Below are 25,016 nucleotides of genomic sequence, written 5' to 3' on the forward strand. Positions count from 1 at the left end.
GATAATTGCACCATCGGTTGATTTTAATTTGCATTCACAGCAGCCTGGCCAGTTTCCAGCAGGGGAAAGGAACAACATTATTCAGCAACAACACTAACAAAAGTGGCGAAAAATGCTAATTCTAGGCAAGTTCATCAGAACATTTGTTCTAATAACATGCAGAATGGGTCCTCATACAAGTTGGAGATACAGGCAGGTTTTCACTGGGTTTGCGCTTAGAGCAACACTCAACAAAATGCTGGAGGAACTCAGCAGGTCAGGCAGCATCTATGGAGAGGAATAAACAGTCGATGTTTTGGGCCAAGATGAAGGGTCTTGGCCTGAAACCTTGACAGTTTTTCCTTTCCCATGGATGCTGCCTGACCTGCTGAATACCTCCAGCATTTTGTGTGTGTTGCTCTGACCATCAATATTGCCTAACATGCAGAGTACCTCCAGCACTTTGAGTGTGTAACTCTGGATTTCCAGCATCTGCAGAAAATCTCTTGTGTTTCTGGTTTGTAATTAACCCAGATCCTTCAGAGCTTACCTGCGTGGGCTTCCGTCTTCATGGGGGGGAATGATGACTACCTTCACAGTCACTGACGTTCTCAGCAGGTCAATCATCTGGTCGTGGGTCAACGTCACAATTGCCACTTTGCAAATTTCCACCAATCTACTTCCCTGCCTCAGTCCCGCTTGCCAAGCAAATCCGTATTCTTCCACTTCAGCCACCGTGCCGTCATACTTGACATGGAAACCAAGCTGCCCGAGGCCATTCCGCCGCAGGGTCATGTCGACAGTCTCACACCCTTTTGCCACAATCTGCAGAGCAAAGGTGGGTAAACAAGAGAACCAGGTTTAATATCACTGGTATACATCGTGAAATTTGTTAACTTTGCGGCAACAGTACAATGCAATGCATAATAGAGAAACAAACTGAATTACAGAAACTAGTTAAATTAAATGAGTAGTGCAAAAATAGAAAAAAAAAGTAGTGAGGTAGTGTTCATGGGTTCAATGTCCGTTCAGAAATCTGATGGCAGAGGGGAAGAAGCTGTTCCTGAATTGTCGAGTGTGTATCTTCAGGCTTCTGTATCTCGATCCTGAGGATAGCAACGAGAAGAGGGCATGTTCTGGGTGAGGGGGGGTCCTTACTGATGGGTGCCATCTTCTTGAACTGGAGGGGAATCCCACACCCTGTACCTCCCGTTTCTACCCCCTACCCAAGATCCACAAACCCGTTTGTCCAGGTAGACCCACTGTTTCAGCTTGTTTCTGCTCCACTGAACTCATATCTGCATACCTCAACTCCGCTTTATCCCCCCTAGTTCAGTCCCTTCCCTTCCTGCCTACATCCGTGACACTTCACATGCTCGGGATCCCTTCAATGATTTCAGGTTCCCTGGCTCCCATCATCTTATTTTCACTATGGATGTCTAGTCCCTATATGCCTCCATCCCCCACAGGGGGGCCTCAAAGCTCTCCATTACTTTCTGGACACCAGACCCAACCAGTTCTCCACCAGCACTCCCCTCCACATGGAGGAACTTGTCTTCACTCCTTACACTTTCGCATTTGGCTCCTCCCACCTCCTTCAAACGAAAGATGTAGCCATGGGTCCCAGCTATACCTGCCTGTTTGTCAGCTATGTGGAACAGTCCATGTTGCACGTGGTGACCGTCCCTCACTTCTCCTATGCTACATTGACAACTGCATTGGTGCTGCTTCCTGCACCTGTGCTGAACTCGTCCACTTTATCCAACTTCCACCCTGCGCTCAAATTTACCTGGTCCATTTCCGACACCTCCCTCCCCTTTCTCATTCTCACTGTCTCTATCTCTGGAAACAGCTTATCTACTGATATCTATTATAAACCCACGGACTCTCACAGTTTCCTAGCCTAGACTATACCTGCTCCCAGCTTGTTACGTGTAAAAACGCTATCCCCTGCTCTCAATTTCTCCGTCTTCGCCACATCTGCTCTCAGGATGAGGCTTTTCATTCCAGAACGAAAGAGATGTCCTCCTTTTTCAAAGAAAGGGGCCCCTTCCTCCACTATCAACACTGTCCTCAACCATATCTCTTCTATTTCACACATGTTGGCTCTTGTCCCATCTTCTCACCACCATACCAGGGACAGGGTTCCTCCTGTCCTCACCTGCCACCTCACCAGCCTCCACACCCAGCACATAGTTCTCCGTAATTTCGGCCATCTCCAACAGGATTCCACCACCAAGCACATCTTTCCCACCAACCCCCCCGCCCATTTTCTGCTTTCCCCAGGGATCGCTCCCTACACTACACCCTTGTCCATTTGTCCCACCCCACTGATCTCCCTCCTGGCACTTATCCTTGCAAGCAGAACAAGTGCTACACTTGCCTCTACACCTCCTCCCTCACTCCCATTCAGGGCCCTAAAGAGTGCTTCCAGGTGAGGTGACACTTCACCTGTGAGTCTGTTGGGATCATATACTGTGTCTGGTGCTCCCCGTATGGCCTCCTGTACATTGGTGAGACCTGACGTAGATTGGGAGATCGCTTCACCGAGCACCTTCACTCTGTCCGCTAGAAAAAGCGGGATCTCTCAGTGGCCACCCACTTTAATTCCACTTCCCATTCCTGTATGTCCATCCATGGTCTCTCCAACTGTTGTGATTAGGTCTCACTTAGCTTGGAGGAACAACACCTTATATTCTGTTTGGGTAGCCTCCAACCTGATGGCATAAACTCAAATTTCTCAAATTTATGGTAATGCCAGCCACACCCCCCTCTCCTTCACCATTTCTCTTCCCCTTTTCCCTCTTTCACCTTATCTCCTTGCTCATCCATTGCCTCCCTCTGGTCCTCCTCCTCCCTTTTCTTTCTTCCATGGCCTTCTGTCTCTTTCACTTATCAACTTCCCAGCTTTTTATTTCATCCTTCCCCCTTCTGGTTTCAACTATCACCTTGAGCTTCTCTCTCCCCTCCCCACACCTGTGAAAACTACTCCTCAGCTTTTTTTCTCCTGCTGAAGGGTTCTGGCCTGAAACATCGACAATACTCTTTTCCATAGATGCTGTCTGGCCTGTTGGGTTCCTCCAGCATTTTGTGTATGTTACTTGGATTTCTAACATCCTCAGACTTTCTCTTGTTTGTGATTGATAATGGCTGGGGTCACTCGTTTTGTAAAGACACTGCCCAGAAGCAATCATTTCTGTCCAAACACTTTCCAAGAACAATCATGGTCAAGACCATGATTGCCCACGTCATACAACATGACACAGAATGAATGAATGAGTTGAAGTGCAGGGTGGTCGATATCATTGGAGCACAACCAAAAGTTTCATTCAGAATCTTCAAGCTCTCTCTCATTCCAACTTACTTTCAATCTCTGGACGATCTCCTTAATGTCCTCCACACTCTCCTCCAGTGCATGTATGAATATACAGTCGCCTCTCCCGTGGAAAATTTTGATTGTCGACGTGTCAGGTGTCCAGCCTATTACATCGTCACTGAAGCAGTTGAATACCACATCCTTGGTATTCTGCTCAATAACCACGACATACTCGGTGGAGATGCCAAGAATGCACTCCACTTCAATTGCCTGGCTGTAATCCTGCGCATAAACTCGCCACGTGATGGCCCCAGCACTGTGAAGTTCAGCTCCCAGACGGGCTTTTGTCTTCTCTTTCTTCTTCGAGCTCAGCAGTATGAGATTAAACTTTCCGGTAGACTCCACGGGAGTGTTGGTGACACTGTTTTCTGCCAAGTCCTTCAGGTATTCCTGGCGGGTGCGTGTGGCCATGGCGTGGAACTTCTCCGACTTGTGTGCCGCATTCTCTCCATTGATGACCTTGGCCAGCAGGAATTCTCTGAAGAGCTCAGACTTGCTGAAGGTGAAACCATTAGGAATGGGTGGACCAAAGATTGGAACATCCTTGGACCTTGTCACTGCCACACTGTGGGGAAAACACAAGCAAAGCATTAAAATAATAAGCCATTATTCTCCGATCTTTCCCCGGTATATTGATTCCTGATGGACTATAAGACATAGGAGCAAAATTAGACCACTTAACTCATTGAATCTCCTCCAGCCTTCCATCATGGCTCAATTCCATTCTCCTGCCTTCTCCTGTAACCTTTGACACCCTCTCTAATCAAGAACCTATCAACCTCTGGTTTAAATAAGCCCAATGACTTGGTCTCCACAGCTGCCTGTGGCAGTGACTTCCACAGATTCACCGCTGGCTGCTGAAAGAAATTCCTCCTCATCTGTTCTAAAGGAATGTCCTTCCATTCTGAAGCTGTGCCCTCTGGTTTTAGACTCCCTGCTGTTGGAATCATACTCCCTAAGTCCACTATATCTAAGCCTTTTAAAATTCGATAGGTTTCAAGGGGATCTTTCCCTCCCACTCAACCTTCTAAATTCCAGGAAATACAACCATTAAACATTTCTCATACCTAATTCTTTCATTCCCGGGGGTATTCTTGTAAGCCTCCTCTGCACACTCTCCAGTGCTAGCACAACCCAAAACTGCTCACAATAATAAGACCATAACATACAAGAGGAGAGATAGGCCTTTTGGCCATTCGAGCCTGCACTGCCATTTCATCATGGCTGATCAATTTCCCTCTTAGCACCAGTCTCCTGCCCTTCATGCCCTGACTAATCAACTTCTGCCTTAAATATATGTGAAGACTTGGCCCTACAGCTGCCTGTGGCAAAGAATTCCACAGATTCACCACACTCTGGCTAAAGAATTTCCCCCTTATTTCTGTTCTAAATGGATATCCTTCTATACTGAGGCCGTGCCACTGGGCCCAGACTCCCCCATCATAGGAACGCAACCTCTCCACGTCCACTCTATAGAAACCTTACAACTTTCGAAAGGTTTCAGTGAATCCCGCCCCCCCCCTCGTTCTTCTGAATTCCAGTGGGTACAGGCCCAGAGCCATCAAACGCTCCTCATATGATAAGCCTTTCAATGCAGAATCATTCTTGTGAACCTCCTCTGAACCCTCTCCAATGCCAGCATATCATTTCTTAGATAAGGGGCTCAAAACTGCACCAATACCCCAAGTGAGGCCTCACCTGTGCTTCATAAAGTCTCAACATTACATCCTTGCTTTTATATTCTAGTCCTCTTGAAATGAATTCTAATATCACATGTGCCTTCCTCACCATCGACTCAACCTGCAAATTAACTTTCAGGAAATCCCTTTGCACCTTGGAATTTTCAATTTTCTCTCCATTTAGAAAATAGTCTGTGCTTTTACTTCTTCTATCAAAATGAATGATCATAAACTTCCTGACACTGTATTCCATCTGCCACTTCTCTGTCCATTCTCCTAATCTGTCCAAGTCCTTGTACAGAGCCCCGCTTCCTCAACACTATCTAACCCTCCATCAATCGTAGTATCATCCGCAAGCTTGGCCACAAAGCTATATAGGGAGAAGGAAAATGAAGGCTCATAGTGCTGGTAGTTTTCTGACTCCTGAGGCTGGTATGGTAATCCATGACTTGCCATGACCCAACACCCAAAGAGGAAAACTACTAGTTTTCGCTCACCTCTCCTTCCTCATCTCAGGTTGAGTAAGAACACCTCAGCTTTGGTCAACTGCTCAACGGACAATAGGAAAAAGAGTCTCTTGTTCCTCTGCATCTTCATACTTGTCTTGATTCATATTTGCCTTTTTTTGATATTCTTATTTTTTAATTTATTCTAGGGCTTTTGAAGAGTCGATTATTATAGTGAATTCTGATTAATTGGGCCATTGGTTAATCGGGGCAGCTGCTTATTTGGGACAACTGCTAAAGAACAAAAACTAAACGAGAAAATAGCCGGGATTCCCTTTGTTTATTTGGGACACTATGCCGCTTAATTGGGGCAAGAGACTGTTGCCAAACAGTTTCTAACTAGTGTCAGTCACAAGCACTTGCGTGGCCATTACACCACACTGGTAATGGAGAACAGTTTTACCATAGTGCCAGTTGTGTGGGTTTATGTTCAAAAAGCAGTGATTTTTGTCACTGACAGTTGGCAAGAGATAAGCAGAGAGACATTACAGAACTGTTTTACTCACTCCAATTTTAAACATCCAGGCTTGCAGATGCCAGAAATGGCTGGGAATGAAAATGAAATGATTTTGCTGCTTCAACAAGCTCGGAACTACTAAGTATTTGAAGATAGTGACAACTATCTTGAACGTTAGAATGAAAATTAAGATTTGTAAGATACAATCCATTATCCATTTGGAAGGAAGTCCATTATCTAGATGCAGTGTCTGCACTGATTTTGTTCGTTCAAAAGAACGTGTACACTGGTTGAATTCCTCCGTCAATAACTATTAGGAACTAATACACAGTTTTATAGTACTGTAGTAGTAGTGGTAGTGTTCTAATTTGTTCTGTATTTCTTTAAATACATAATTTGTTTCTCAGTTAAAGGGTAGTTTGTTTTTTATACCTGTTTTTAACTATTTCCTTGAAAAAGTAGCTAGCGATCCATTTCCTTGTAACTTTGGCTAATTGGGATAGATGCTGAAATGGACCGAAATATACTGGTCCCCATTAGTCCCAACTAATCAGAATTTACTGCATTGTGAGAATAAAATGTAAACCACAATACGTTCCACTGATCATCGAACTAGTTGGACCTCATTTTGGAATGCTTTCAATCATTCTGTGTAGCAACAAGGGAAGAGGCTGACCAGATTGCTGGGAGAAAGCTTGAAAAAGTTTGGAATACTGTCCTTGGACGACAGAACATTGAAGCAGGCCTTTTCAAAAGGAGGCAATGTTTGGGTACATGACTTGGGTGATGGGGGTCCCTAATTATATCTGCTGTTCTCCTGCTACAACACCTCGTGTAGATCTGCATTAGTGCTTCCATACCAGACGATGCAGCCAGTCAATATACTCTCCACCACACATCTAAAGAAGTTTACCAAAGTTTTAGATGTCATGCTGAATCTGCGCAAACTCCTAAGAAAGTAGTGGCGCTGCTATGCCTTCTTTGTAATTGCACTTACAGTGGCTATAGTAAGTATTCACACCCCCATCCCCCCTTGGAAGCTTTCATGTTTTATTGTTTTACAACATTTGCAAATTACCAGAGACAGATAGCTAAGGAAATACTTCTTAATTCTCAAAAATCATAATCCTTCCTATAGAGTTGTGACCAGAATTCCACACAGATCTCCAGTGTATGTTTTATAAGGTTTATTTACAGTGCCTATAAAAAGTATACACTACCCTTGGAAGTTTTCATGTTTTATTGTTTTACAACATTGAATCATAGTGGATTTAATTTGGCTTTTTTGACACTGATCAACAGAAAAAGACACTTTTGTGTCAAAGTGAAAACAGATCTCTACAAAGTGATCAAAATTAATTACAAATATAAAAAATAATTCATTGTTTAAGTATTCAACCCCTCTAGCGTGACACAACGAGTCATCACGGGTGCAGCCAATTGGTTTTAGAAGTCACATAATTAGTTAATTGGAGATCTGTTTTGGGAGACCTGTATGCAGTCAAGATGTTTCAATTGATTGTAGTAAAAATACACCTGTATCTGGAAGGTCCAACTGCTGGTGAGTCAGTATCCTGGCAAAAGCTACACCGTGAAGACAAAAGAACACTCCAAGCAACTCTGGAAAAAGGTTATTGAAAAGCACAAGTCAGGAGATGGATACTAGAAAATTTCCAAGTCACTGAATATCCCTTGGAGTAAAGTTAACAGTCATCAGGAAATGGAAAGAATGTGGCACAGCTGTAAATCTGCCTAGAGCAGGCCGTCCTCAGAAAACAGTGAAAAGATGGGGACTAGTGAGGGAGGCCACCAAGAGATCTATGACAACTCTGGAGGAGTTACAAGCTTCAGTGGCTGAGATGGAAGAGACTGTGCATACAATAACTGTTGCCCGGGCTCTTCACCAGTCACAGCTTTATGGGAGAGTGGCAAAGAGAAAGCCACTGTTGAAAAAAATTTCACATGAAATCTCGGCTTGAGTTTGCCAGAAGGCACGTGGGAGACTCTGAAATCAGCTGGAAGAAGATTCTATGGCCTGCTGAAACCAAAATTGAGCTGTCAAACAGCGCATATCGTCAAAAACATACCATCCCTACTGTGAAGCATGGTGGTGGCTGCATCATGCTGTGGGAATACTTCACTGCAACAGGCCCTGGAAGGCTTGTGAAGGTAGAGGGTAAAATGAATGCAGCAAAATACAGGGAAATCCTGGAGGAAAACCTAATGCAGTCTGCAAGAAAACTACAACTTCGGAGAAGATTTGTTTTCCAGCAAGACAATGACCTCAAGCGTAAAGCCAAAGCTACACAGGAATGCCTTAAAAACAACAAAGTTAAGGTCCTGGAGTGGCCAAGTCACAGTCCTAACCTCAACAGAGAATTTATAAATGGACTGAAAAGAGCTGTTCATCATGATCCCCATGCAATCTAAGAGTTTGAACAGTTTTGTAAAGAATGGGGAAAAACTGCAGTGTCCAGCTGTGCAAAGCTGATAGAGACCTATCCACACAGACTCAAGACTGTAATTGCTGTCAAAGATGCATCGACTGAAAACTGACTTGAAGGAGGTGAATACTTACGCAATCAATTATTTTGTTTTTTATATATTTGTAATTAATTAAGATCACTTTGTAGAGATCTGTTTTCACTTTGACATGAAAGAGTTTTTTTTTCTCGGTGTCAAAAAAGCCAAATTAAATCCACAGTGACTCAATGTTGTAAAACAATAAAACATGAAAACTTTCAAGGGGGTGGGGTGAATACTTTTTATAGGCACTGTATGTGCTGGGCCCAGGACAGGTCCCCTGAAATGATAACTCTGATGGATTTAAAGTTGCTGGCCCTCTCTTCCACTGATCCTCCAATGAGGACTGGCTCATCGACCTCTGGTTTCCTCCTCCTGAAGTCTATAATTTGCTCCTTGGTCTTGCTGACATTGAGTTAAAGGTCGTTGCTGTGGCACCACTCAACTGTGCTAATGTTGTGAAAGGAATTCCACGTACTTTCTGTTATTAAGCCCTCACCTCAGTGACATCACTAACACACATTCACAGTGACATCACTCACCTGTAATACACATTCACAGTGACATCACTCACCTGTAACACAAATTCACAGTGACATCACTCACCTGTAGCACACATTCTCAGTGCATGGATTATTGACCCTGACAATGACGAACACATGCTGGAAGTGGGAACGGACAGTCTTTGGTGTGAATGGCAGAGCCCCGGGTTCCTGGAAAATGATGGTGACGATGTCATTGCCGATGTGCCGCTTTCGGAGAAGCTGTGAGAACACACAGGTATTGGCTCATTAACAACGGGCTGCAAAATACTCAATTTGGTACATCGTTTAGCCTCTGAATCACAAGTTCATGCAAGTCAGCAAAGTCATAATCAGAGAGAGATACTGTAATTGCCTCGAAACATATAATGAAATGTGTCATTTGTTTCAAATCAAATTAGTGAGGTTGTGCTCGGGGCTGCCCATAAGTGTCACCGTGCTTCTGACACCAACATAGCACGCCCACAACTTACTAACCCTGACCGTTATTATCTTAACATGCCAGTCCACGGTCATTCTTCTGCCAAGATGAGGCCACCTTCAGGGCGGAGGAGCAACAACTTATATTCCATCTGGGTAGCCTCTACCTGATGGTATGAATATCGAATTTCTCCTTTCAGTAAACAGACTTCCCAACTCCCTCCTGTATTCCCCACTCTGACCTTTCTCACCTTCTCACCTGTCTATCACCTTACGCGAGTCCCTTCCTCCTTCCCTTTCTCCTGTTGTCCACTCTCTCCCTGTACACCTTTTGCCTGTAGGAGGAAACCGGAGTACCCGGAAACCCATGCGATCAAGGGGAGAATGTACAAACTCCCAACAGACAGAAGATGGTACCGTAAAGCCTTGTGCTAATTGCTAGATCTATTATCACCAACATGCATGACATGTAATGTCTTGTTTTAAGGCATCAGTTTATGGCAAGAACACAAAATTACTATAAATTACAAAAATAAGCGGTGCAAAGGAATGTTCATGGTCTCAGACCTCCATATGTAGTTGTATCTGTCGCTACTACCTCTGTGCTTATATCTCTATGCAGTTTAGGGCTTCATGAACACTCAGTTTTTAAATATTTATTTAGTGAAACAGCACGGTACGCTATTACTGTAGATCTTTAAATACTATATTTCAAACAACTAACACAGCTGTAAATTATGTAATAATTGATCATTCCAGGTTGAGATTTATGTATCCTGTGTATATACAATGAAATGCATCGTTTGTGTTAACAACCAACATACGTAAGGATGAGCTGGGGTCAGCCTGCAAGTCTCTCCACACGAATGAATCCGGTGCCAACATAGTAAGCCCACAATGTTCAGCAGAACAACACAGAACACAACAAGCAACAAAACAGCAGCAAAACAGGCCCCGTTCCTCCCTCCCACCCACCCCCTTTATAGGTTTTGTAATTCTTGTCTTGAAGGTATGACAATTTTCCTTCTGTAGGTTTTCACAAATTCATCACATGGAGGTGGTCGTTAGTCTTCTGAGAGCGTCAGCCACTCGGAATCTGATGGTGCCCTCACTAATCAGTGGTAAGATGCATAGCTCCTTGCCCCAGCTCAGACGTACAGAGATCACTGTGTGGGAAGCCCCTGTTAGAATTTTCTCATGAAATCTTGGTCATCATGGTTTACATAACTCTGTATTCACTTGCAGAACTCAGCAACCAGCGTATTGCTGGATTTATCGTACAACCTTCAGACATACATACCCTCACAAACAAAGCATGGCATGGTAGCACAGTGCTCAGCACATGCTTTGCAGTACAAGTGACCTGGATTCAGCTCCCACTGCCGCCCGTAAGGAGTTTGTACTTTCTCCCAGTGACCACGTAGATTTCCTCCAGGTGCTCCAGTCTCCTCCCACAGCCCAAAGATGTCCCGGTTGGTAGGTTAGTCAGTCATTGTAAATTGTCCCGTGATTAGGCTAGCATTAAATCAGAGATTGCTGAGCAGTGTGGCGCGAAGTGCAGGCAGGGCCTACTCCACGCTGTATTGCTAAATAGACAAACATTTCTTTTTGCTTGGTTGTCAGGAATTTGAATGCATTCCTGGAAACGGATGACAGAAGCAAATTCCACAAAAGAAATTTAAAGGCCAATGGGTAAAGTTTGGAGGATGAAACAGTTCCTGCGTTATAGTCAAAGAATGGGGTGGAGAATGGAGCATGCTTTCACATTCAAAGGCATCATGATCAAACAGTCCCCTCGTGCTGTGATTTATTTTACAGGTCAGCACAGCGCTTTGCAGTGCAGGTGACCCGGGTCCAATTCCCACTGCTGCCTGTAAAGAGTTTGTACATTCTCCCTGTGACCGCGTGGGTTTCCTCCGGGTGCTCCCGCACTCCAAAGACGTACTGGTTGGTGAGTTGATTAACCATTGTAAATTGTCCCGTAATAGGCTAGGATTAAATCAGGGGTTGTTGAGTAGCAAGGATCAAAGTGCTGGAAAGGCCAACTCCACACTGTATTTCAATAAAATTAAAAAAAAAGGTAATGGCCATTACAAATATTACCAACCTGCTGCCGATTGTTAGGGGTGTATGGAAGCATGGTGGACACATGGAACATGATCTCATAGTCCAGGTACGTTGCGTAGAGGGAGTGAGTTCCAGTCGAGTCCGCTGAAAATAGAAAACATTTTAATATTACTTTCAAGAACTATCACCAGAAAGAGTAACACCATCAGGACTGTCTTATTCACGTCTCATTACTGTCTTATGTCTTATTAGTAAGGAACAGGAGAAGGCAAGACAATGGGGTTGAGAGGGATAATGATTCAGCCAGGATGGAATGGCTGAGCAGACTCAACGGGCCGAATGGTCTATTTGCTTCTATGCCTTATTAACTGCCTGGGGAGGGGACGGGGGAAGAAATATTCAAGGTGGCGTGAAGTTTTTGTTTTAATAGGCTAATGGCACTTTCCAGAAGGGAGCTGTGGAGGCCGAGTTATTTAAAGCAGAGGGTGATCTGTTTTTGATTGGTAAGGATGTCAAAGTTACGAGGAAAAGACAGGAGAATGAATTTGAGAGGGTTAATAAATCAGCCATGATGGAACGGCAGAGCAGAGTTGCCTAATTCTGCTCTTTTTATGTGTAACTGTATTTTACTACTACTACTACTACGACTTCGACTCAGGCCTAGGGGGCCGGCGTTGGGCACGATGACGGACTCTCCACTTCTCCGGCTCCCTCATCAGTGTGTTCAGTTTATCTACATTAGCCACACCACTGTCTTCTAGGAGCGTAGGACCATAGTCTTGGGAGGGTGCCCAGGGTTCATCCTCCCATGCTTGGGCTCCCATATGATGACTAGGCTGGCAGGTAGTTCGGGGTGGCGTAGACAGTGTCCCGCTAGTTGCAGTCTTCTCGCCTCGATTTTAGTGGAGAGCATCGGTAGGTTGGTATAGTAAACTGTATTTTACTGCAATCTTATATGTGCTAAATGACCCTTGTGCTGTGTATGACTGTTAATATTGTGTTTCATACCTTGGCCCCAGAGGAACGCTGTTTTGTTAAGCTGTATTCATGGGTATTCATGTGTGGTTGAATGACAATTACACCTTAACTAAAATCGAAGAATGCTAGAATTCCACAGCTAGGCCGTGACAATCCGTAAAACTCAAGGCCAGTTGACCATTGGAATGCTACCCACTAAGGTTCCTCAGGAGATGCAAACCCTTTAAATACTTTTGCTGTTATTACAATGTATTTTTGATTCACCTTTTGATCTTTATTTCAATTTTCCCCCAGTTGTCATCACCGATTAACTGGACTTTGAAAACTCGCATTCATTCCTCAACCAAACTTTATTTTACTTGTGCAGAAGAAAACAGCATGGCCCGTCACACACATTAAAGTCTGACACAGAGAAATGCCAATTTTATATAGAATTAACGAGCAGTTATGAATATTAACCATTTGGCAAATAGTGTGGGTTTGATGTTGCTGTGTTTGCCGAGCTTGGCAACTAGCCTGCAGATGTTTTATCACCAGTTGAGGTGACATCCTCAGTGAGCAGAGGTTGGTGTTTCCCTCTGGGAGTGCTCGCGTTTATATAGGACCCCACACACTTGCCTCGGTCCTGATTGGCTACCCCTTCAGATGACCTTCAAATTCTATTGGCTCATATTTCTTTGACTCTTAGGAGTTCCAGATGATATGTTTCTTTACAGAGTTATCAGAAGAGAACTATGCTTCTGAAAATTCTCATGCCTGTGTCGTGTTTCCCATTTAAAGTGGTGTTCTTCTCTGTCTTCATGTACGATAGTGGATCAAGTGTCCAAACTGCTAGGTGTATGTTTGAATTCTTTATTTGGAAGATCAATCACCATTCACAATACAGGCGTTAAAATCAAAACTGCTGATACTTTGAAGTTTATTTTAAACGATGTTTTGCATCCTCCTGCTACATACTTATCTCATCTCCCTATGCAAAGAGAAGCTCTGCTCTTCAAAGCCCGTACTCGCCTGGCTGTCTGCATTCCATCCCTACCTGGACATTATGTTAACCCTTGCCTTGCCGCAACTTCAACACAATCCACAGAAAGTAAACCGATACGCTAATAAACCAACTGAAATGTGGAAGCAGTCTTTTTTTTTGTATTAAGTCTTACACTTCCCTCACAGCTTCTCACCACTTTGATCAATGCTGTTGAAAGGACTCCCTTTCTTCCAGGGTCCATGCCTCGCTCCTTTTGCAATTTTTCTTCTTCACATCTGTCATCAGCTTTCTGAACCCATGAACACTAGTAACACCTTATATTCCATCTGGGTAGTCTCTAACTGGATGGTATGAATATTGATTTCTCCTTCTGGTTACAATTCCCCCCCCCCCCGTCTATTTCCCGCTCTGACCTCTTACCTCTTCTCACTTCCCCGGTGCCCCTCCTCCTTTCCTTTCTGCTATGGTCCACTCTCCTCTCCTATCAGATCCTTTCTTTCCAGCCCTCTATCTTCACCTATCACCTTCCAGCTATCCTCCTTCCCCACTCTCCCCACCTTTTTATTCTGGCATCTTTCCCCTTCCTTTCCAGTCCTCAAAAAGGGTCTTGCCCCAAAACAATGACTGTCTATTTATTTCCATAGATACTGCCTTTTTCTGGTGGGTTCCTCCTGCATTCTGATTAGGAAATAACTATTAAAAACCATTTATTTAAAAATGCACTTACTTTTTGTATCCAGTTGTGCTGCATATTTATTAAAACCCTTGAGGAGTACTTTTTCCCCAAGTTGATCCAGGAATTCCTCAAAGGCAGGACCTGCTTCCTCATTGTTGTACATCTCTTCTTCAGAGCCCTGGCCAGCTGTACAATACAGAATGCCGACTTTATGCTTTCTACTGAGCTGTAGAGGTAATAAAAGCACAACAGTCACCAGCAAATCAATAATAAATCAAAGGCAGCTTTGCATCCATTCGTTAACAGGGTTTCCCTCTTGTTGTAAAATTAGTCAGCTCCAATATGGGCACCAGCCTCTGTAGTATCCAAGACACCTTGAAGGAGCGATGCCTCAGAAAAGGCGTCCATCATTAAGGACCCCATCACCCAGGGCCTGCCCTCTTCTCATCGCTACCACCAGGAAAGAGGTACAGAAGTCTGAAGGCACACACTCAATGATTCAAGAACAGCCTCTTCCCCTCCATCATCTGATTTCTGAATGAACATTGAACCCGTAAACACAACCTCCCTACTTTTTTATTTCCGTCTTTGCACTACTTATTTAACTATTTCATATATATATTTACTGTAATTCGGAGTTCTTTTTCTATGTTATCATGTATTGTATTGTACTGTTGCCGCAAAGTTAACAATTTCACAACATATGCCGGTGATATTAAACCTGATACTGGTTCTTGCTCTCATCCATTGATCCACACCTTGCATAACCCCTAAATATAACTTCCAACTGAAAGAGCCAGCTTCCAGACCTTTGTACGAGGGGTGATTGATAAGTTTGTGGCCTAAGGTAGAAGGAGTCAATTTTAGAAAACCTAGCACATTTATTTCTCAACATAGTCCCCTCCTACATTTACGCACTTAGTGCAGTGGTCGTGGAGCATACGGATCTTGGACTTCCAGGAAGTGTCCGCAGCAGGGGTGATTGATAAGTTCGTGGCCTAAGGTAGAAGGCGATGAGTTATTAACTTCAAACTTTCTGCATAATCACTCAAAGAGTTGAACTGCGTGTGTATGAAACGAGAGCTGTATAACTCATCTCCTTCTACCTTAGGCCACTAACTTATCAATCACCCCTGCTGTGGACACTTCCTGGAAGTCCAAGATCCGTATGCTCCACGACCGCTGGACTAAGTTTGTAAATGTAGGAGGGGACTATGTTGAAAAATAAATGTGCTAGGTTTTCTAAAATTGACTCCTTCTACCTTAGGCCACGAACTTATCAATCACCGCTCGTTATGTACCGCCACCAGGTAGGTTAGGTACTTTGGCATACTCAAAGTGCTGGAGGAACTCAGCAAGTCAAGCAGCGTCTATGGAGGGGAGCACAGTCAAAGTTTCTGGGTCGAGATCTTTCATCGGGACTTGATGAAGTGACGGAAAATCTGAAATAAAAATAGAAAATGCTCACCTCCTGTCCTCTCCTCACCTGCCCACCTGTGTTTTCCCTCCTCTCCTCCCGTGGTCCTGATGAAGGATCGTGGCTCTCCTCTCCTATCAGATTCCTCCTTCAGCCCTTTACCCCTCCCAGCTACTACCTCTCAACCATGAGAATCTTGAATAGTGGGGTTAACTACACTCACTTGCTCCACCATTGATGTTCCCACAACCAATTATCTGACTTAAGGGCTCTTTATCTCATTATCTTATGTTTTGTTATTTATTGCTATTTATTTATATTTGCATTTGCACAGTTTTTTTGTCATCTACACTCTGGTAGATCTTTCATTGATCCTGTTATAGTTACTATATAGATTTGTTGAGTATTCCCACAGGAAAATGAATGTCAAGGGTGTATATAGACAATAGACAATAGGTGCAGGAGTAGGCCATTCGGCCCTTCAAGCCAGCACCGCCATTCACTGTGATCATGGCTGATCATCCACTAATAGTATCCAGTTCCTGCCTTATCCCCATCACCTTTGATTCCGCTATCTTTGAGAGCTCTATCCATCTCTTTCTTGAAAGTATCCAGAGACTTGGCCTCCACAGCCTTCTGGGGCAGAGCATTCCATATATCCACCACTCTCTGGGTGAAAAAGTTTTTCCTCAACTCCGTTCTAAATGGCCCACCCCTAATTCTTAAACTGTGGCCTCTGGTTCTGGACTCACCCATCAGCGGGAACATGCTTCCTGCCTCCAGCGTGTCCAATCCCTTAATAATCTTATATGTTTCAATAAGATCCCCTCTCAGCCTTCTAAATTCCAGAGTATACAAGCCCAGTCGTTTGACATATATGTACATTGATAATAATATTTACTTTGAACTCTGAAATGTGGTAGGAGACTGGATCACCTGGAGGAAATCAATACAGTCATGGGGAGAAGGTACAAACTTCTTATATACAGTGGCAGAAATTGAACCTCCCATCTTACACAAACAACAATGCTACCTGTCAAGAGCCTGTCAAAAAGACATGCCATCACTCTCTCGACTGCTTTTGTAACTGTTTGTCAGAAAATCCAAAGAAATTCATTTGACAAACTTTACAGGTTCTTTTTATTTACTTAGTCAAGGAACATGGGATAAACTAACATTCATTGTCCTTTCTTCTTTCTCCAGAACTGCCTACTGAGTCATTGCAGAGTGCAGTAAAGAGTTAAATATGTCAGTATGGGTTTGGAATCTTTTCAAGGGCACTTAAAGATCATGTGACACAGGTGAAGAATTAGGCCATTCGGCCCATCAAGTCTGCTCCAGCATTTCATCATAGCTGATTTATTAGCCTTTTCAACCATATTCTCCTGTCTTCTTGCTATAACCTATGATGCCCAGACTAACCAAGAACCTCTCAAACTTCATTTCAGACATAGCAGACTTGAAGAGCAGTGTTGATGCCAATGTTCGCTATGTAACAATAATTTGATAATCTCACGGTTATTATTAGTGAAACTTAACTTTTGATCAAAATTTAATAGAATAGCTAGTAGTTTTGTGAGATGCCTGCAAAATGTTATTGTGTGTTGCCAGCACCATCTTATAGATCGGGGACTCTGTGGTTCTTGTTCATTTTTAAAATTTTTTTATTTTTAGTTTTTTTATTGTTTGCACAACCTGTTCTTTTTTTCTCACATTGGATTGTCGTTGGTCTGTTGTGTGGGTTTTTCTCATGGATTCTATTGCGTTTCTTTGTTTTGTGGCTGCCTGCATAAAGATGAATCTCAAGGCTGGGATACGTATTTTGATAATAAATTTATGTTGAACTTTGTACAAATTTAAGTTGGTGACATAACACAACTTAAACTTGGTATCACCAAACAAATGTTCCAGTGTCCTATGTACTAATTCAGGGATTAAAACAAATCACACATTTAGATTTTTAGATTTGGAAATACGGCATGGTTACAGGTCCCTCCTGCCCATCAATTACACTCATGTGACCAATTAACCTACCAGCCCATACATTTTTGGGATAAGACCATAAAACCACAAGATATAGGATCAGGACTCAGTAGGTCATTTGGCCCATCGAGTCTGCTCCGCCATTTCATCATGGCGGATCCATTTCCTTCTCAGCCCTAATCTCCTGCCTTCTCCCCGTATCCCTTCGTGCCCTGACCAATCAGAATCAGAATCAGGGTCAAGTTAAATATCACTGACATCTGTTGTGAAATTTGTTGTCTTTCCAGCAGTACATTGGAATAAATAAAAATTTTAAAAACCATGAATTACAGTAAGTATAACCCATGAACACTACCTCATTACTTGTTTAATTGTCTTTTATTACTATTTTTGCACTTTTTTAATATAACTGTTCATATATGTATGTGTCTATATATATATGTATACTCTGTGTGTGTGTGTGTGTATATATACACACACACACACACACACACACACACATTCTGACTGTAATTCACAGTTTTTTTATCTATTGTTATATGTTTGTATATTGGGTTGTACGGGCGGCACAAAGACAACAAATTTCACGACGTATGCCTGTAATATTGAACCTGATTCTGATTCTTAAAACGGAAATAAAACTAGTTAGGTAGTGTTCATGCATTCAATGTCTACTCAGAAATCGATGGCAGAGGGGAAGAAGCTGTTTCTGAATCACTGAGTGTGTGCCATCAAGCTTCTGTACCTCCTCCCTGATGGTAGCAATGAGAACAGGGCATGACCAGGGTGATGGGGGTTCTTAATGATGAACATTGCCGTTTTGAGGCATCGCTCCTTGAAGATATCTTGGATACACGACACTATTAACCTCTGCCTTAATTTGGCAATGACTTGGGATGCAGAAGGAAACCCACGTTCAAAGTTCAAAGAAAACTTTTCATCAAAGTACGTAAGTGTTCACAGATACTGTACTAACCTGTAGATTCATTTCCCTGCAGGATACATGGCCATAGGGATAACGTACTATACAAACTCCTTACACACAGTGGCAGGAACTGAACCTGGGCTTTTGGTGTTGTAACAGTATTACTAACTGCTTCACTACCGTGCTCTCCCTAAACTTTACCTCATTTTTGTTTTTTTCACTTTCAAGACAAAGAAAGATGTATAAACGTGAGTTCTGTGATTTCAGACAAGAGATATGGTTTGCAGACAATTTGCAGGTTGAGTCAGTGGCAAGGAAGGGAAATACAATGTTAGCATCCATTTCGAAAGGACTAGGATATAAAAGCAAGGATGTGATGTTGAGACTTTACAAGGCACTGGTGAGGCCTCACTTGGAGTACTGTGAGCAGTTTTGGACCCCTTATCTAAGAAATGATGTGCTGACATTGGAGAGGGTTCAGAGCAGGTTCATGAAAATGATTCCAGAATTGCAAGGCTTTTCATATGAGTTGTGTTTAATAGTTCTGGGCCTGTACTCACAGGAATTCAGAAGAATAAGGGGTGACCTCATCGAAACCTAACAAATGCTTAAAGGCCTCGATGGAGTGGATGTGGAGAGGATATTTCCTATGGTGGGGAAGTCTAGGACCAGAGGACACAGCCTCAGAATAGACAGGCATCCTTTCAGAACCGAGATGAGGAGGAATTTCTTTAGCCAGAGAGTGGTGAATCTGTGGAATTCTTTGCACAGGCAGCTGTGGAGGCCAAGGCATTGGGCATATTTAAGGTAGTGATTGATAGATTCTTGATTAGTAAGTGGATGAAGGATATGAGAGAAGGCAGGAGATTGGGGCTGAGAGGGAAAATGGATCAGCCATGATGAAATGGCAGAGTAGTCGATGGGTCAAATGGCCTAATTCTGCTCCTGTATCTCGTGGTCTTTTTAATTAGATGCTGAAGAATCTCTGATGCTTTTTGTTTGACCATTTGAGAACTATGCTGCACAGCTGTAAATGGTAGAACAGGACAGGGCCCCACAAACTACAGGGTGATATTGAAACTTGAAGGATTTGAGCTCACTCCTTGTTCATCCAGTTTCAGTAGCTGCTCTGTCACTTTAGGCGTGCTGAACGCCAGCCGCAGACATTGGATGTTCAGCTCCGGTATCACCGCCTCCAGCACCTCTTTCATTGGAAGCCCTCGCACCGTGCCGTGTTTCGACGTTGATGGAACTGCATCCTCCAGGATTGCTCCTCTTAGTGTAATGAGCTGAAAGATACAATTTTCACATCTGTCAAAGCATTGATCCTTTCAAGCAGCTTTCAATTCTACTATGTCACAACAAGAAATTTGCTACAGACTACTCTCGAACTAAAGTAAATCAGAAATTCAGTGGAAAGAGGTGTCACTGTCTCTTGCAACCACTGAACCGTAAGTCACCCTCACACACTAGGAATAATAATTTTATTCACAGGGAAAATGTTTATTTTTAATCATTATTGGCTTGCTCTAACTTCACCACATTCATGACATGTCACTGATAAACACAGGGTGTACAGGAGCAAGATCCTCCAGCTAGGTGAATAGTATCGCAGCAACAATCTTGCACTCATTGTCAGCAAGACCAAAGAACTGATTGTGGGCTTTGTTGTGTCTGTACTACTATATATCAAATAACTAAAAGCACACACTCAGAGGTGAAGTTAACTTGTATATTCACTTTACGGAGAGAGCTACAAATCAATGCGCACAGGTAAGTTATCAGTCATAATTAGTGCTAAGGAGAATCATTGTGTTAAAGAAATAGATCCATACATTACACTTTCTCCCTCCTCAGATTAATGTAACATAAAACTGTATACGTAACAAAACATTCAATTTCCCTTTAACAGACTATATTCAAATAAACATGCTTTCACAATAAACTAGCTTCTCTATACTAAAGGTCCAGTCTTTTGGATGGTGCTCTGTTTCTTTTGGGATAATGCCTTTGGACTTGTGGAGTGGCATCAGGTTTGGCAGGTGTCTTGTCAAGGACAACTTTCTCTATTGCAGGTGTCACATTGTTGTTAGTGACATGATCGTCACCGAGAGTTAAGTGCGGTGACTGTAATGTGTCCGTCTTGTTGGATGCGGTCGACTCAGATGTGTTCTTCAGCTGAGCATCTAGTATCTGGTCCACGTAACGTCTCCATGTCTGATCTCCAACATCCTCTGTGTACGTCAATGGTCCAGTTCTTGTAACTTTCCTACCAGGCATCCACTTGTCTTCTCAGTAATCACACGCTAGGACTTCCAGTCCAGCCTCACAGCTCCTTGCTGATTTACGTGGTAACGAGATGAACTGTTTATTCTGCACTTCTCTCCAGAGATCTGGTTTCAGGAGGTCTATGTGAGATCTCAGATTCCTGTTCATGAACAACATTGCAGGTGTTTGATTTGTCATTGAATGAACAGAGTTCCGATACACAAAAAGGAAGTTGTCCACCTTGTGCTGAAGGGAAGTGTCCTCCTTGTCCATAGCTTTAATGGACACCTTGAGGTTTGTGGCATCCCAGACAGCTTTCGATCAAGTCTTCAATCTGTTTATCTATTCCCGGCCACCACACATAGCTCCAGGCGAGACTCTTCATCTTCACCTTCATGCAGACGTTCTAACACTCTGGTGTGCAGTTTAGACACCATCTGCAAACTTTTTCTTTGAACCAACAGTCATTTGCTTCATGAGAGGATTTACCACATCAATAACATTTCTGGCTTTTTGTACCATTCAGGGACATTTTGTGCACTTAACATTCTAAACTCTTTCTCTGTAGTTTTAACACATCCTTTGTTGATGCTGTCTCCACTGATATTGCAATAGTCAATGCTTGTTCTAAGGTTAGGTCTCTTTCTACCAGCAGCCTCTTTTGAGTGCTTTGGCTATCATGCCACATACAAGCCTGTCCCTTAATGCATCAGAAAGTCCATCTCCAAAGTCACAGTACTGGGAAAGTTTGCGCAGTTCTGCAATGTATTCAGAAATGCTTTCATCCTTTGACTGATTCCTTTTGTGAAATCTAAATCTCTCTGCTATTACTAGTGGACTTGGGCTCAAGTGATTTTGTAACTTCTCAACAATTTTGTCAAACATCTTGCTTGCTGGCTTTTCAGGAGTTACTAAGTTGCATTAGAGACTGTACGTTTTAGGACACATTAAGCTAAGAAGTGTGGGGATTTTATTATCTTCATCCACATTGTTAGCATTACAATACAGATCAACCCTCTTGATATACAATTCCCAGTCTTCATTAGCACTATCAAATTCGTCAACTTCCCTGACTCAGGCCAACGTCATGTTATTTTCACTTTAACTTAGCTAATTGTGCGTCTCTCACTGTGTGCCCTGCACTGTCACTCACGCATCCTTGTGCTAGCATCCGTGACTGCCTTCTCTGTACTGGTTCACTCTTTCCTCTCGCTGTATCTCTCCCTTCCTCTGAGGTCTGTCATCTCGGAACTGTCGGTGCAGTTGGTGATATCCGCTGGCATTCAGGTTAGTACTCACCATCAATTTGTTTTGTCTCTACAACTACATACAGTATCAAATAAATAAAGGCACGCACTTGGAGGTGAGATTAATGTATCTATACACCTTGCAGATGCAGCAATAAATCAATGTGGATGCATAAGTTATCAGTCAATAATTAGTGCTAAGGGGAGTCATTGTGCTAAAAGAAATAGATCAATACACTACAGGCTTCAGAAAGGGTAAGACGAGGGAACACAAACCAATCCTCGTAGAGGGATCAGAAGTGGAAAGAGTGAGCAATTTCAAGTTCCTGGATGTTAAGATATTGAAAGACCTAACCTGGACCCAACATAAACAAGGCTAGACAATGGCTATAGTTAATTCACAATTTGAGGAGATTAGCTTTGCCAACTAAAACACTTGAAAACTTCTACAAAGGTACCGTGGAGAACATTCTGACTGGCTGCATCACTGTCTGGTATGGTGGTGGGGGTTGGAGGGGAGGGGGATGTGGGTACTGCGCAAGATCGAAGTAAGTTGCAGAAACTTGTAAAATTTGTCTACTCCATCATGGGTACTAGCCTCCGTAGTATCCAGGACATCTTCAAGGAGTGATGGAGGCATCCGTCAATGAGGACCCCATCACCCAGGATATGCCTACCTCTCATTGTTACCATCAGGTAGGAGGTACAGGAGCCTGAAGGCACACACTCAGCGATTCAGGAACAGCTTCTTCCCTCCTGCCATCCGATTTTTAAATGGACATTGAAATCATGAATGCTACCCAACTAATTTTATATTTCTGTTCTTTTTCTACTTATTTTCACTTAACTATTTAATAGACATACAGTGGCATGTAAAAGTTTGGGCACCCCGGTCAAAATTTCTGTTACTGTGAATAGAAGTAAAAGATGAACTGATTTCCAAAAGGCATAAAGTTAAAGATGACACATTTCTTTAATATTTTAGGCAAGATTACTTTTTTATTTCCATCTTTAACAGTTTCAAAATAACAAAAAAGGAAAAGGGCCTGAAGCAAAAGTTTGGGCACCCTGCATAGCAGTACTTAGTAACACCCTCTTTGGCAAGTATCACGGCTTGTAAACGCTTTCTGTAGCCAGCTAAGAGTCTTTCAATTCTTGTTTGGGGGATTTTCGCCCATTCTTCCTTGCAAAAGGCTTCTAGTTCTGTGAGATTGTTGGGCGGTCTTGCATGCACTGCTCTTTTGAGGTCTATCCACAGATTTTCAATAATGTTTAGGTCAGGGGACTGTGAGGGCCATGGCAAGACCTTCAGCTTGCACCTCTTGAGGTAGTCCATTGTGGATTTTGAGGTGTGTTTAAGATCATTATCCTGTTGTAGAAGCCATCTTCTTTTCATCTTCAGCTTTTTTACAGATGGTGTGATGTCTGCTTCCAGAATTTGCTGGTATTTAATTGAATTCATTCCTCCCTCTACCAGTGAAATGTTCCCCGTGCCACTGGCTGCAACACAAGCCCAAAGCATGATCGATCCACCCCCGTGCTTAACAGTTGGAGAGTTGTTCTTTTCATGAAATTCTGCACCCTTTTTTCTCCAACCATACCTTTGTTCATTGTGGCCAAAAAGTTCTATTTTAACTTCATCAGTCCACAGGACTTGTTTCCAAAAAATGCATCAGGCTTGTTTAGATGTTCCTTTGCAAACTCTGACGCTGAATTTTGTGGTGGGGACACAGGAAAGGTTTTCTTCTGATGACTCTTCCATGAAGGTCACATTTGTGCAGATGTCGCTACACAGTAGAACAGCGCACCACCACTCCAGAGTCTGCTAAATCTTCCTGAAGGTCTTTTGCAGTCAAACGGGGGTTTTGATTTGCTTTTCTAGCAATCCTACGAGCAGTTCTCTCAGAAAGATTTCTTGGTCTTCCAGACCCTAACTTGACCTCCACCCACCATTCCTGTTAACTGCCATTTCTTAATTACGTTATGAACTGAGGAAACGGCTACCTGAAAATGCTTTGCTATCTTCTTATAGCCTTCTCCTGCTTTGTGGGCATCTTTTATTTTAATTTTCAGAGTGCTAGGCAGCTGCTTAGAGGAGCCCATGGCTGCTGATTGTTGGGACAAGGTTTGAGGAGTCAGAGTATTTATAAAGCTTTGAAATTTGCATCATTTGGCCTTTCCTAATGATGACTGTGAACAAGCCAAGCCCGAACAAGCTAATTAAGGTCTGAGACATTGGTAAAAGTTATCTGAGAGCTCAAATCTCTTGGGGAGCCCAAACTTTTGCATGGTGCTCCTTTCCTTTTTTATACCCTAAAATTGTACAAAACAAAAATACTACACTAATCTTGCTTAAAATGTTGAAAAGAATGTTTCATCTTTAACTTTATGACTTTTGGAGATTAGTTCATCTTCTATTCACTTAACTATTCACAGTAACAGAAATTTTGACCAGGAGTGCCCAAACTTTTGCATGCCACTGTATAAATACTTAACATAACTCCATTTTTTTCCTCTATATTTGCTTATCATTTATTTCATTGTACTGTTGACATAAAGTTAACAAATTTCACGACATATGCTGGTGATATTAAACCTGATTCTGATTTGAGGTGCCATTAACCATTGAATCACTTTGCAGTGTGTTTGCAGTGCCTACTTTGGTAAACTTTCCAATCTAACACCTAAGCATTCACTCCTTGGCTACTAGGGCACCACTGCCTCTTTCAAGATTTATTTGTTTATTTAGAGATACAGCATGGAACAGGCCCTACTGTCTCTTCAAGCCACGCCACCAGCAACCCACCATTTTAACCCAAGCCCAATTACAGGACAATTTAGAATGAACAATTAGCCTACCAACCAGTACGTCTTTGGACTGTGTGAGGAAACCGGAGCACCCGGTCTCTTTCACAAGTTATTATATAAGGAATATCCAGAATTCCTGCAGAAAATTCACAACACAAATGATGTGGTACTTTCTGAAAT

At 42.8% G+C, this 25,016-nt stretch overlaps 1 protein-coding gene across 16 annotated transcripts in view; it reads right to left on the reverse strand.

Moving 5' to 3' along the window:
- Nucleotides 1-25,016, reverse strand: part of sipa1l3 (signal-induced proliferation-associated 1 like 3) — a 415,438-nt gene that overhangs the window by 155,802 nt on the left and 234,620 nt on the right. For all 16 annotated transcript variants that reach the window (XM_063063512.1, XM_063063522.1, XM_063063516.1 and 13 more), the window contains 6 exons: nucleotides 19,614-19,802; nucleotides 14,240-14,414; nucleotides 11,590-11,693; nucleotides 9,127-9,284; nucleotides 3,344-3,920; nucleotides 530-804 (listed from right to left, as the gene is read on the reverse strand). In XM_063063512.1, the coding sequence (XP_062919582.1) occupies nucleotides 530-804; nucleotides 3,344-3,920; nucleotides 9,127-9,284; nucleotides 11,590-11,693; nucleotides 14,240-14,414; nucleotides 19,614-19,802 (1,478 nt within the window). The remainder of the gene's footprint in view (nucleotides 1-529; nucleotides 805-3,343; nucleotides 3,921-9,126; nucleotides 9,285-11,589; nucleotides 11,694-14,239; nucleotides 14,415-19,613; nucleotides 19,803-25,016) is intronic.

The sequence above is a fragment of the Mobula hypostoma genome, chromosome 12, assembly GCF_963921235.1.
Source record: "Mobula hypostoma chromosome 12, sMobHyp1.1, whole genome shotgun sequence".
Taxonomy (NCBI): Eukaryota; Metazoa; Chordata; class Chondrichthyes; order Myliobatiformes; family Myliobatidae; genus Mobula; species Mobula hypostoma.